Here is a 13,834-nt window from a genome sequence, read left to right as displayed (position 1 = left end):
TCAGGGCTCCAGACTGTTTCTTAGTGTTGCATCTGCTGTGTTTCCACAGGCTGGGTTCTGAAACAGAGCATGTGGTGTGAGGGAACATTTCATAGCTCAGCGTCTGCTGTTGGCCTAATATTCTCACCACAATTCTGCCAGTTTGTTAGCTTATTGAATGAACCACTTAAACCAAGGACCCTCATGTAGGCTGCAGCATGTGAGGAGACATGAGGACTAATATAGAAATGAGGCTGACTGAGTGCGTCCCAGAAGGCAGTGGGTAATGTCACATATTTGAGGAACTGCACCTAGCCTGAAGCCTGATTTTTACTTAGCCGTACGACGGTGCCCTGTGCCAAAAATAGGCTATTTTTGGACACCGTTGCATGACAGAGAAGGAATTAGGCATTAAAGTGGATATAGATGAGCAGAGTAGTTTAAAATGACCATTTCATCTCCTTTTATGTGAAGGTTATATACTTTTATATATAGTGTTCATCTCTGGGTAAGTAAACGTTAGACTTTTTCAAATCATAAAACCTACTGTTCACCTAATGTTGTAACATCTAATTTCAAACGTATTTATTTAAAATAAATTGGTTTGGGGTATGTGTGCGGGGGGTGAGCGATTGTTGTGGTATGGGGGGTGGGGTGGTAATATGGAGGTGCTTTCAGATACAGTAGGATGGGGCCGAACACCGGAAGGGTGCCTTTTTCCCGAAATGAAAAACCAGGTTTATTAGGAACAAGTCCATACCCGGGGATGTGCTCACTCAAAATATTTGCAGACTTTTAGTTATGTATGGGCAAGGTGTGTGTTCCTGAGTCGATGTCTGCCTAGCTGCGACAGTTACATCACACGCACGCACGCACGCACGCACGCAAGCACGCACGCACGCACGCAAGTTGTGATTGAGAGAAGTTTTCGTCCGCAGCCGTGCTGCATGTCATGAATGCTTCGCGGACCGTTGTATGTAACAACAATACACTGAAGCTCGGCAGAATTCACAAAAATGTATTTTAAACTGCATGATTACAGTTTCTTCACATGGCAATGATCGTACACCATTTTTTTCTTGAAACAAAAAACAGCAATTCTGAATGGGTGTCTGTAACAATGTACACACATCACAAGTTTCCCGACGATTTTTGACATAATCCTATGAAAATCACACAGAGGAAAAGGTAAATCACAGCGCATGCCCGTGACCGTCTGTCTTACTATAAAACTGGAAACCACATCTCAGCATTTCTCTAACAGATCCCATATCAATTGTTCTGTCTGTCTGTGGATTATCCATTCATGGCTCCCACTGTACCAAAACATTCTGTACTGTTACCAATAAGCCGAGCTAATGCCTCCTTTTGCTTTGACTTTGGTTTAGGGGCACCTCTGAGGATGTGCTGAAATGAAGTGGAAATGAGTTTGTGTGCGAGTGCGTGTGCGTGCGTCCGTGTGTGTGTATTTGTCTTTTTTTGGTTTTAGCATATTAGTAGCATTTGACAGTCTGTTTACTGCAGTAGACTGTAAATCCCTAAGAAATTGCCCTTTTCAGTGGCTGGAATTGAATTTTAAGAAGCGGGTCTAGGTCTGGAAATGAACAGAGCAGCTGTGTGATCTTGGTAAACCATAGAGAGGAAGCTCTCAGTGGATATCAATGTTAGGTTTAGTCATGAGATTAGCGTTTATTCACCATGGTGATGTTCGTTGAGAGACTCCAATCTAAGGCAGACCATGTGATCTCTACACAGTACATCTTTTATTGTTCTCAACGCGTAGAGTATGTACAGTATTTCAATATGAAGGTACCAGATTGTTAGGATTGAGGCCCACAATGTTGTTATGGTCAGTGCTGTCACGTTATGTAAATTGCTCAGTAAATGGTTCATGTTCTCAGGAGACAGAAATGGTTTAGTGTAAAATACAGACATGGATCGGCACTTGGCAAAGCACCTCCATTACAATGCCAAAACTAAGGATCTGGTCGAGGCATATTTTATTTTATTTTTATTTTATTTATATTATTTAGATATTATTGATTATCTAAATAATTAGAACTTGTGTCTAGGAGTTTAGCAGTGAGCATAGACAGAGCTCAGTTAGTTAGCACATCAGATGTCAAGAGCATAGATGTTAAGTGGGAGTTACTTGGCTGGTTTCCATAGCATCGCGGGTATTGGGGGGGGGGGGGGGTCTGTCAAACCTTTTACAGTCAAACAGTTTCTCAACCAAGCTGTTGGCTGACTATGTGCAATATACACGTACATTATTGACAGTTTGTGACAGCGTCAGCGAGGCATAAATGTGTTTTCTCTTTGCAGTAGCTAAAATATTGACCTGGATCTCGCTCCTATTTTTTTGACCAAAATCAAATCAGATGTTGCAGTTTAGACTGCAGACAATGCTTGCACCAAATTGACCAAATACAATATAATACAGTACAATATATATATATATATATATATATATATATATATATATATATATATATATATATATATATATATATATATATATATATATATATATATATATATATATATAATTATTATATATATATACATATATATATATACACACATATATATAGATATGTATATATATATTAATAGCACACTGAGGCCACAATGAACCAAATGAACCCAGGCATGAAGTATCCACTGGCATATAGACCAGTAATAAGAAGCCTTGTACTTTACATCACATACATTGGCATATCCTTTGCTCTCATTTGTTCTTAGCCTTGTATTTCCACAAACATGTCCTTATTGTCAGCACACATCATATGATTCCCCATAAATACAGTCAAAGGACTATCTTGTGTCTGTCTCTTTAATATTCATGAATACAGATCTTATCCAGCTATCCTAATAGAAGAAGGAGGCGTATGTTGTTTATCCGTGGGCCTTCTTCTACCACACCATAGGGCAATTGCCTCCGCACACTATGCACACATATAATGCATGCCATGGGAAATCCAATACACTACATTTCATGTTTGCAACTTTCATATTTTCCGTACACTTTGTATTTGTATGAAACAACATCATTGCACAATAGTTCTGCAACTAGTGCTCCGACGCGATATGCGTCACATTTTTCCAGTTACACAGCGCATGTGTGGACACGGACAGTCACGCTGTTCCAACTAAATCCAAACAGTCAACCCACTACCTGGCTCTCTTGCTATTAGCCTATGTCAGACTATGTGTGTGTGTTTGTGTGCACGGACGAATCATTTGTCAAAAGCGGGTTACATTTGGTTACCTATCCAATATGTGTCCTGTCACGTGACGCGTCCCGCAATGCATAGGTAGGCAGGTCACACAATCGGATGACCCATAATGCGGTGTAACAGCCTACCATGTCAGCGGCCGCAGATGCACACCCGCAGCAGGGCGCACGCATAAGCATTTCACTGCTGTGTTGACTACAAAGTCATGCTATACCAACAACAAGTGGATTTGAGAAGCACTATTTTCTTATACAAACTAATCATCATGCCACAAAGAAGACGAACACCAAAATCATGCGCTTGCCATTGCACTACAGCTACAGAAACAGGTCTCATTTTGTCAACGTGTCACATGTGTGTCCGTTTGCACGCACGTGCAGCTCTGTGGACAAATTACGTAGTAGGTATTTCTTTCACACACAACCAACGTAAGTGGGCCGCATAGCGGCCCAAACCTCTAGTATACTGAATAGCTGTACCCCCAATATCATTAGTAATTAAACTGTCATCCCATGACTAAAACTACAATGACATCACTGTAGTTTTCTGAAAGGACATCCTACTCCTAATTGGCCTCAGAACTGTCTTGGTAAAGAGCTCTTAGTATCTGTTATCATTTAACTCTAACTCAGATATTAAAATACAGGAAATAACTTCCAACAGGATGAAGTCCCAATAGAGAACCGGCAACCATGTTATGCCACACTGCATTCTCGGTCTTGCCTTAGGAATTAATCCCCAGTTGGGCGAGGCTGCAGCAGGCTGTAAAAATCAAAGCTACAGTGCTGCAAGCCATTGAATTACTACAGCAAGAACAAAATACAACAAATGGTATCCAGTCTCACAATGTTAAAATTCTCCTTTGTCTGAATATGTACATTTCATTTTTCTAGTCAAATGTTTGTAAAAAAAATAATCTGAGTTATTTTTATTTTATAGGTCTATAGATGTATTATTCATCATGGTTTCACCAATCTAATCGCATTGAAAAGCCCTATACGGATTGGATTATTATTACAGGGGGATGTTAATGTAACGTTCACTGTGTAAATCAGTGACTTTGTTATTGTGCTGGTCAATGCAATTTGTGTGGTCTGTCTAATCTTACAAACTAGCTCATACTGTACATTTACGCCGCAATCTTGTGGTGTATTGACTGTTCAAATGTCTAAAACAAATGAAAGTTAGTTCTCCTCACGTTTTTAAACAAACATAGCTTCACCATGATATGCTACTTCAGTACACTTAACAAATGTTACTAGGACCACTCTAGAACATTATATATCCAGGAATTCACATTATAAACGCTACCAATGATTATTCCTCTAACAAATTGACCACAATTTCGCACATTGCCCATAAGCTAGTTTTCACATTGCCTGGTTTAATTACAGGGTAAAGATAGTTGGGTGAAGAGAGAGGGGGAGTGTGCGAGAAAGATAACCAGATGAAGACTGCTTAAATTAAAAGGCCAGACTAGAACAGAGCAATTCGAAAAAAAAGTGAAATACTCTGTTCTTTGTAATTAAAGCTTCCCAGTGAAAGGACAAAAGTGGAATGCAGAAATGCTGAATGGGAGTACTTCAGATTAATACCCTTCATGGTTACACTGTTTAGATTGAGTAAGTAGCTGTGCTAACGGTCTCTGACTTAGTGAAATGCAATCTCTCAATAACAGCTTCACATGGTTAAAGGCTGAGCGGATGAAGTGATAATAAAAGGTTCCGTTCACAGAGCTCATAACAAGGCTGGATTGTGAGCAGGGATGGTGTTCATTCCCAGCTATGTTCTACCCACACTGTAGGCCCTTATGGTGGTGGTGACCAGTGAAACTCTCTCTGTCAACATGGGTATTCACTTCCATTTTAGATGACAGATGTGAGCAGTTTCACTGGTGCACGCACACATGCACGCAAGCGAGCGCACACACACACACACACACACACACACACACACACACACACACACACACACACACACACACACACACACACACACACACACACACACACACACACACACACACACACACACACACACACACACACACACACACTGTTACGCAATGTTTGCCTCCCTGCTGTTTCCCAAGTCCCTTCCACCCTGTCACACACAGACATAATTCACCTTGAGCAAATTGTTTCTCCTCTCTCTCTCGCCCTCTCGCCCTCTCTATCTCTCTCTCTCTCTCTCTCTCTCTCTCTCTCTCTCTCTCTCTCTCTCTCTGCACACACTCACATTCACACAGATAACGAGACACATAGCCTACTCATACTCGAAACACAGAATCCACCTGTGTTTCAGCATTGTCCCTGACAGTGAGAACGCAGTGATACCTGTCCTCTCAGGGTTGAAATGACAGAACATACAGACCTCTTTGTCCCAAACTCTCGCTTTAATAGTCTTTTCCACATCTCACCTGTCTTTGCATCTTCTCTATTTCCCTCTCTCTCCCAAGTGGCCTTCCTATCCACTCCACTAATCTTTGCATGCATCCACTACAGTGCTTTACTAATACCAACAAAGTGGATCATATCACTTCAGTTCTCACTTCTTTACACTGTCTCCCTTTCTGTCAAAGAATTTATTTTAAAATACTGCTGCTGGTCTATAAATCCCTGAATGGTTGAAGGGCCAAAATACATTTCTCATCTTGCATCATGCAACTATCCACACCTCTCAGATTGTCTGGGACAGTTCAGCTTTATGTCCCCAGAAACAAAACTAAATGTGGAGAAGCAGCGTTACGCTTTTATGCACCACATATCTGAAACTCCCAGTAAACTGAAGGTCTGCTTCAAATCTCAGTTCTTTTAAATCAAAGCTGAAGACTTTTCTGTTTGCCACTGCCTTTTTTGAGGTTTTTGATTATTATGCTTCACTGTCAATTATTATCTTACTTATTTTCTTCTTTTTTTAATCCTTTAGTAACTATTTTTCAAATGTCCTTTTTTAATGTGTTTCTTTCTTCTGTTTTAATGCTCTTAATGTTGTGTAAAGCACTTTGAATGGCCTTGTTGTTGAAATATGCTATAGAAATAACTTGTCTTGCCTTGCCTTGTTGTTCTTGTTCCCCCCCAGGTTGAGACCGTATTTGGGTCTCCCAACATGACGGTGGCCTATCACGTGACCGGGGGAGACATGGTGTACCCCCCATCTGTACTGATAGAGGCCTTGGCCTCCTACGGCCGCGATAGGCTGATTGCTGACCTGCGACAGTACCTGCCCATGGTAACAGCCCTGCCCCTCACTGCTGCCTTGTGGAGACCCAGCCCAGCCACCGGCTTCCAGCTCAAAACAGGTCAGCTTGTCTGAGAGGGGAGATGAAAGGAGAAATCCAACCCAAATTCATTTTGAGATGAATTCTACTTGTCACAATGTGAATATTGTCACTGTTGTCGGGCAGAAACCTTGATTATGCAAAAACATTTATTTTCAGGAAATGGAAAAAATAACCTGTGTTCCAGTGAATCCAATGTAGTTATTATTTAGTCACAAGCTCTTGTTAATGCTTTTCATTGTTCGATATTTATAAAACACTCACAGACTTAACCACTTTCAACCTGGCTTCCCCGTTTTGGGCATGTCATTATAGGTGAACATTTTCCAAAAGATCTCAAGAATTATTTTCTTCTTTTTTAAATATATTTTCAAAAATAAAAGCTGACAAGACTGTGAGCTTTTAGATCTGCTATTTTTTTAAGAACTACTTTTGCATGACATTGTCATAAGAAAAAGTATTCAATAGGGCATTCATTTATGAAATTCCAAAATATGGATAACCAAGGTTTTGGCCTGAAATCGATGATGAAGTGGAACAGCATGCATGGAGAATGAGCCTCATTCACTATGTGCGAAGCAATGATCTCACTTAAAATGCTAAATTACAGGTGGGTTCAGTGCAGACCACCCATCTGAGGAGGGCCCACAGTATGGTGGACACAGAGAAATGGAGTGAAAAAAGTGAAATTATATGGGCATGTCATCATGAGAGAAAAACGGGGTGGGTGTTGATCAAGTGGTTTGAATTACAGTACAGAAGCATTAGCCCAAATCATATGCCTAATTTATGCCACAGCAAAATATAATTCAGGCTATACTGTAGTTGCCACAAAAACAAAAAGTGGTCCTGGAGGTCCACACAGCAGTCATTTTTCTTCCTGCACAGACCTGTCCATGTGATCTGTATGTGCAACCTGTCCATGCTAGCTGTCCTTGGGTAATGATGACTAAATAATGGGGTTGGTACATGGATGTACGTATAAAGACGCCTTTCAGTATTCTTCATCAAGTACACTGGACCATGAAAGGCAAAAGTCTGTGGATAGGTCGGTACCCGGTTGTCAAGAGTTTTGCCAATGTTTTTTATGTATTAGTATATGATTGAGTACATTATATTAGTATTATATTAGTAAATGTTATTTACAACTTAACAAAATATTTAATATTAACCACATTTTCTAAGATGTTTTGTACAGTATATGCCTTTTGTGTATGCATGGTCTGAGGCAGATCTAAATTTGAACCCTTGGTACTGGTGTCTACGACACACATATGAGAATGAGGCCCATGGAGCCATCCTCGAGTGCCACGCTATGAGCTTGTAGATCTACTTTTTTTAGCGGCGCTAGCCGCTCTATACCTTTAGGTATAGAGCGGATATTAGCCCTCTATACCTGGCTTTTGCGTCAACGTTCTGATTGGTCAGGCTCGCCAAGGTTCTGATTGGTCAGGTCCGTCAACGTTCTGATTGGTCAGGCCCGTCAAGGTTCTGATTGGTCAGGTCCGTCAAGGTTCTGATTGGTCAGGTCCGTCAACGTTCTGATTGGTCAGGCTCGCCAAGGTTCTGATTGGTCAGGTCCGTCAACGTTCTGATTGGTCAGGCCCGTCAAGGTTCTGATTGGTCAGGTCCGTCAACGTTCTGATTGGTCAGGCCCGTCGAGGTTCTGATTGGTCAGGTCCGTCAACGTTCTGATTGGTCAGGGAAGGGAACTATTCATGACATCAATATTATATCATGAATACAAAATTAGATGGTTTATATAAACTGTAAAAGTCCGGAACATAAACACTCTGGGTACGGCTTATAAATTGTATAGATTATTTCATAACACATACAGTACATATCTTTCTGGTACCACATGTATACACACGGACACACAAAGTTTATTTTTTAGGTACCCACTCTATCAGCTATGACAGATCAGTTTTTGCCACTTACCTTGGAATGCATTTGGTGATTCGCTTCCAATGGCACTATTTAGTGCCACTGGAAGCCTTGAAATAAATTTACAGAGATTTAATATTGTTTCTCTAGTATTTCTCTGTGTGTACGTATGTCCGTGTCTATGTCCAGGTGTATGTCCATCCTTATGTTCGTCCTCTGTATTCTTATTAACTGGGGTATAAACTAATATTGATATTATATATTAGATATTAATATTGAAACACATATCTATGACAAAATGTATCAAAGGCGCCGCTACCTTCACACAGGTGTGATTTTTTTATTTATCGTGAAAATATATGAGCTTGTATACAGGTAATTTGAATAGCTAAAGAAATCTAAAATGACACAGTTGCTTTCCCGGTCTTAATGGATTAAGGGAGATGCCAGCCACCCCCCTGAGAAAACCCATTTAGTTTGCTTGTATCTGTGATCTTGTTCTTTCGGTCATAACTCATGACCCACTTTTCTTGACCATATAGGTGAGAGTAGGAATAAAGATTGACTGGTAGGTCGAGAGTTTCTGGCTGCAGCTCTCTTTTGGTACAGCACCGTTGAATCACTGTTGAATGACTCACTGACTTTAAAAAGTAAAAAATAGCAAGAGTGGAGAGCGCTCATCCACTTTACCCAGAGTCGGGTCGCGGAGGTAGCAGTTCCAGCAGAGAATCCCAGACTTCCCTTTCCCTGGCCACAGTAGCCAACTCTAACTGGGGATCCCCAGGTATTCTCAGGCCAGCATGGGAATATAGTCCCCCCCATCTGGCCCTTGGTCTGCCCCATGGTCTCTTTCCAGCTGGGCGTGCCTTGAAAACCTCCCTGGGGCGGCGCCCCGTGGAGGCATCCATATTAGATGGCCAAACCTCAGCTGACTTCGTTCCACGTAAAGGCTCTACTCCAACTCTCACGGATGACCGAGCTTCTTATCCTATCTTTAAGGGAGATGCCAGCCACACCCCTGAGAAAACCCATTTTGTTTGCTTGTATCTGTGATCTTGTTCTTTTGGCCCATGACCTCATGACCCACTTTTCATGACCATATAGGTGAGAGTAGGAATAAAGATTGACTGGTAGGTCGAGAATTTCTGGCTGCAGCTCTCTTTTCGTACAGCACCGTTGAATCACTGTTGAATGACTCACTGACTTTAAAAAGTAAAAAATAGCAACAGTGCAGAGCGCAGAGAAGGTTTAGTCTTGTCTGCTTTATGTATACTTCCAATTTGAATGTATATTATCTCACTCAGCCCCAATATTGACTTGCTGTTGAAAGATCTTCCTTTGCATGTAAGCTCGAGAAAGTCTCACAATTTCACACAGAGTAACATAATATTCATACTCTAAATTACACACCAGGAGAGATGTGAATAAACAATATGAAACTTTGATTTTGATGATGCCTCATTCATACAGGTTGATGATTTTATTCAAGCTGAAAAATCAGCCTTGTTTCGCTGCGTGTCGCTTGATCGCTGCGTTATATTTGCGTTCTGTGTGGATGTACTGTACATACATATGTTTAAATGAATGCAAATTAATCGCACAAAAATAAATACTCACAGTTTGTATGGACCTTTAGAGTTACATTCAGTTGTGCCCTCTCAACAATAGGGGTGTAAAATTGTCCCGAATGGTGCAATTGACTGTAGTGGGAGCAGTGATCAGGTGATTGCAGAGGGTTGGTGAATATCCTGTATGTATGTTTTGTGCTCATGAATGAATGAAAATTATTGAACATCAACAAAAAACATTGTGAAACCCTCAGTGTCATTTTATCCATTTGTGACTCCAGTATACATTTCAGGATTTTACACAGGATTTTATATTGTGTACTTGTATTTGACTGTTATCTGTGTTTCAGTGCTGCGATTTGTGGGAGCAGGAGATGACCCACGGTCCTGCCGCTTCTCTCAAATGATAGAACAAAGGCTTGAGAATGTGTTCTCTGAAGCCCAGAGCAAAGTGCTCAACACCCACAGCAGACTCTCTGTTCAGGTACACTGTGGCTGTGCTGCTCTTTCACTCTTAGCACTGTGTAGGCATTAATGGCATCACCCCGCCTCCTTTAGGGACCCTATAGGGTTAATATATACAAAAGAACGTTTGTAGTAGAATTGATTGATTGATTGTTTGAATTCTTTATTAAAAAGTGTATAAACAGTACAGTCAAGACATTGCCAGAGTTGAATTGTGCAGTGCTTTTGTCTCACGGCACTTTGAAGGATAAAAGAAAAAGATGTTACTGTATTTTTGTCCTGAAACAGGTTACAAATATTACATTTAGCATGATCTTTACTCTATGAGGTAATGTTGAAACATTCTACTGTATTGGACAAGGAATTTCTGTTTTACCCTTTTTTGGTCAATGTTACTCAAGTTCCAGCTGTGAAAATACTGATACAAATATATCTACAGGGTCTAAAGTAATTTGTTTATAACTCAATTTAATTGATTTCTCACATACTGTTTTGCATCCTGTCTCAGAAACATTACCAGTAATTTAGGAAGTTTTGCATAAAGTAAAGTAGCAGGAAGCAAGCTGTGTGCAATTTGTGCGTAATTATCATCATCCCTTTGTAGTTACATGTTTGCCTTTTTAAATTAAAGCTGCTTCTCAGATGTGAACTGATAGTAGCTTGGGGAGATCATGTTTGTATTAATGAGCTGCCACATTAACATGTAGTAGCTTACATTAAACCTACCGTAAATTGCAACTGCTTCTTGGCAGTTTATTTTCTGAACATTTGATTCAATTTGTACACTCTCTTAGAGTTAAATATAATTATACAGTATTTAACTCAGGATTCTACATTGTACATTCCAAATCTGGGCATGTGTGCTTTGTGTTGCCTCCTAGATGCTGAGTGTCTCCCAGGTGGTGGGCTCTCCTGCTGTGTCCTTAGTCTACACTGTGAGGAATGGGACTGTCTACCTTAATGGTACCACTGCCTCCAATCTGCTGGGTCAGCTGACAGCTGAACTGGTGGGCTACTTCCTCTTCTACCCCCCACTCATCATTGCTGAGCGTAAGTTACTTGTTTCATTGATGACTGACTGATAGATAGAGTTTGGTTGACTCTAAATTTTTCTGTTTAGTGCAAAGATTTAAAAGGGTAGAAACTCCAGGTTCCTCATTTCAGTCTGTCAAATGGAAAACATTTGACAGACTGAACTCTACATGAAGGGCCACTGACATTCTGGAGAAATGAAACCAACAAGAAAACGTATGCAGTAAGGATGAGTGACGGCTCCCAGCCTTTGAGTAATGACATGTTCATGACTGTCGTTCTGCCTTCAGCACAGCTGTTGTTTTAATGACGGAGTGACTGGAAAACATTTGATTCAAAGGTATAATAGCTGAGCCCTTGCCTTTCGTCTTACCCTCCTATGAAGGCATACTGCACTGTACTCAGTTTAACGAGACGCTTCTTGCAATTTTGCCATACGAATGGAATGACAAATGAGGAGTGACAGGGAATCAGCAGGAATCTAAATGGCACTCCCAGTTGACTCCCAGTTGTATGTTTGCTTGACCAGTTCTAACTGGGAAATGAAATACACAATGTGGTGTAGGTAGATAAAGCAAGACCCTGAGACAGTGGTTCCTTTCTGAAGTTTACAGTATCGTATAAGACATTTTTACTCCATCGTCTAATTGGTTATTTTTGGCAAGTGACACTGTTGGAACACTATGGAATATAAATGAGGCTTTAAAGGAAAACATTGCCAATTTTCTGCCCAAATCCCATTGATTGTTTTGAGGTGAGGAGATCAATAACATAAGTAGCAATGTGGCTCATAGGTAAGTATGTACTGTTTCTGTAGCGTGAGGTGGCTTGATGTACAAGTACATCCCCTGGCCATGATGTGCAACTATACCCCCTGGACATGACACTACTATATAGCGTAGCGCAGGGAATTACCTCCAATCCAACCCTTGACGCTGTGTGCCAAGCAGGGAGGCTATAGTGTGGCAAAAATTCCCTATGTCTTCTGTTTATTTCTCAGCAAAATGTTGACATAAATGTAAAACAATGGTGTAGTTTAAATGTGTATAGTTTCACGTCATTGGGCGTACATTCCACTCTCCACCTCCTGCAGTCATCCTCCCTCCCCCAATGTGGCTCATATGTCATCTCTGACCTCCCCAAGGGCAACTAGGATGGGATGATGTGTCGTGGAGTTCAGAGCCAAGCAAGGTCATGCTCAAACAAGTGCTCTGCATTTGTAACATCTCAGCTTCATTAAGAGGCAGACAGATGGCCAATTTTGTTTAATTTACATTGTACAACATTTGTCTCAAGATGAAGTATCTCTGGTAATGAGTCTAAAGTTAATGCCCATTTGTACTGTGAATGAAATAAGTTAGGAAGATAAATTACCCATCAGCTGAGGAGAATTCACACAATGGTGCTAAATAGCACTGCAAGTGGTTCTTTGGCTCATAATCACAGGGGAACATCTTTTGGTGCTACAGCATTTAAGAAAGAATTGTAGATGGATCGACAGGAGAGAGAGAGAGAGAGAGAGAGAGAGAGAGAGAGAGAGAGAGAGAGAGAGAGAGAGAGAGAGAGAGAGAGAGAGAGAGAGAGAGAGAGAGAGAGAGAGAGAGAGAGAGAGAGAGAGAGAGAGAGAGAGAGAGAGAGAGAGAGAGAGACGGGCACACGGGCAGACTGACTGTGGTGGGCAGAGCATGACGTAATAAAAAGCATAGAGGGGAACAATTGATGTCACCCTGTCCCGATCTTGATATGCCACACATGATTTCATTTACAACCTCACACTTGACTGCTACTGTATACTACTGGATACTTACACACTTCATTGCACTTTATTTATTCTGATATACCACGTACGTTGACATGCATTTCTCCTTCATTTCTCCTTCTTTTTATGTACTTATAATATTGGTAACACAATTTTTATTGTACTTTGTAACACGGTTGAATTCAGTTGCTAGGTTTTGGTTAGCGCCATGTAGATTTTGTTTAACATTGCGGGTGAATGCGACTTTGCATCATGCCAGCAACATAGCCGTGATATTAGAATGATATACCACAGCCTCTTGTGTATCGTTGTGTGTGTACTGTGTACACTGTACACAGTAAAAATAAAACTTGAACTTCTAATTAAATCAAGTGAGGGCAAGAAAGCAGAAAGAAACTGAAACTGTTAGATTGTTAGTTTGTTTTGTACCCCTGCCATTAGTCATATTACACTATTCATGATAGGTGCGAGAGAGAGTTGGCATATGTTGGCACCGGCTGGCTCTTCACTTCAAAGCCAATTACTGCGGTAAATAATTAACTGTGGGAGGAATTCTCACAACACCTTGGGCCATGATCTGAAAGAAATCTCACACCACTCTGAAGCTGCTGTAGGGGGCGGCCAT

At 40.8% G+C, this 13,834-nt stretch overlaps 1 protein-coding gene across 1 annotated transcript in view; it reads left to right on the top strand.

The window, feature by feature from the left end:
- The window catches only part of kiaa1549lb (KIAA1549-like b), a gene marked incomplete at both ends in the record, with an annotated part of 84,629 nt that overhangs the window by 35,275 nt on the left and 35,520 nt on the right, over positions 1-13,834 (top strand). Inside the window, 3 exons of the mRNA XM_084055119.1 lie at positions 6,300-6,519; positions 10,304-10,437; positions 11,300-11,468. Coding sequence (XP_083911245.1) covers positions 6,300-6,519; positions 10,304-10,437; positions 11,300-11,468 — 523 coding nt within the window. The remainder of the gene's footprint in view (positions 1-6,299; positions 6,520-10,303; positions 10,438-11,299; positions 11,469-13,834) is intronic.

The sequence above is a fragment of the Gymnoscopelus microlampas genome (genome assembly GCF_963454915.1).
Source record: "Gymnoscopelus microlampas genome assembly, chromosome: 1".
In the NCBI taxonomy this organism is placed as follows: Eukaryota; Metazoa; Chordata; class Actinopteri; order Myctophiformes; family Myctophidae; genus Gymnoscopelus; species Gymnoscopelus microlampas.
The sequence above is the reverse complement of the archived record's forward strand: the minus strand, read 5'-3'. Positions and strand labels throughout refer to the sequence as shown.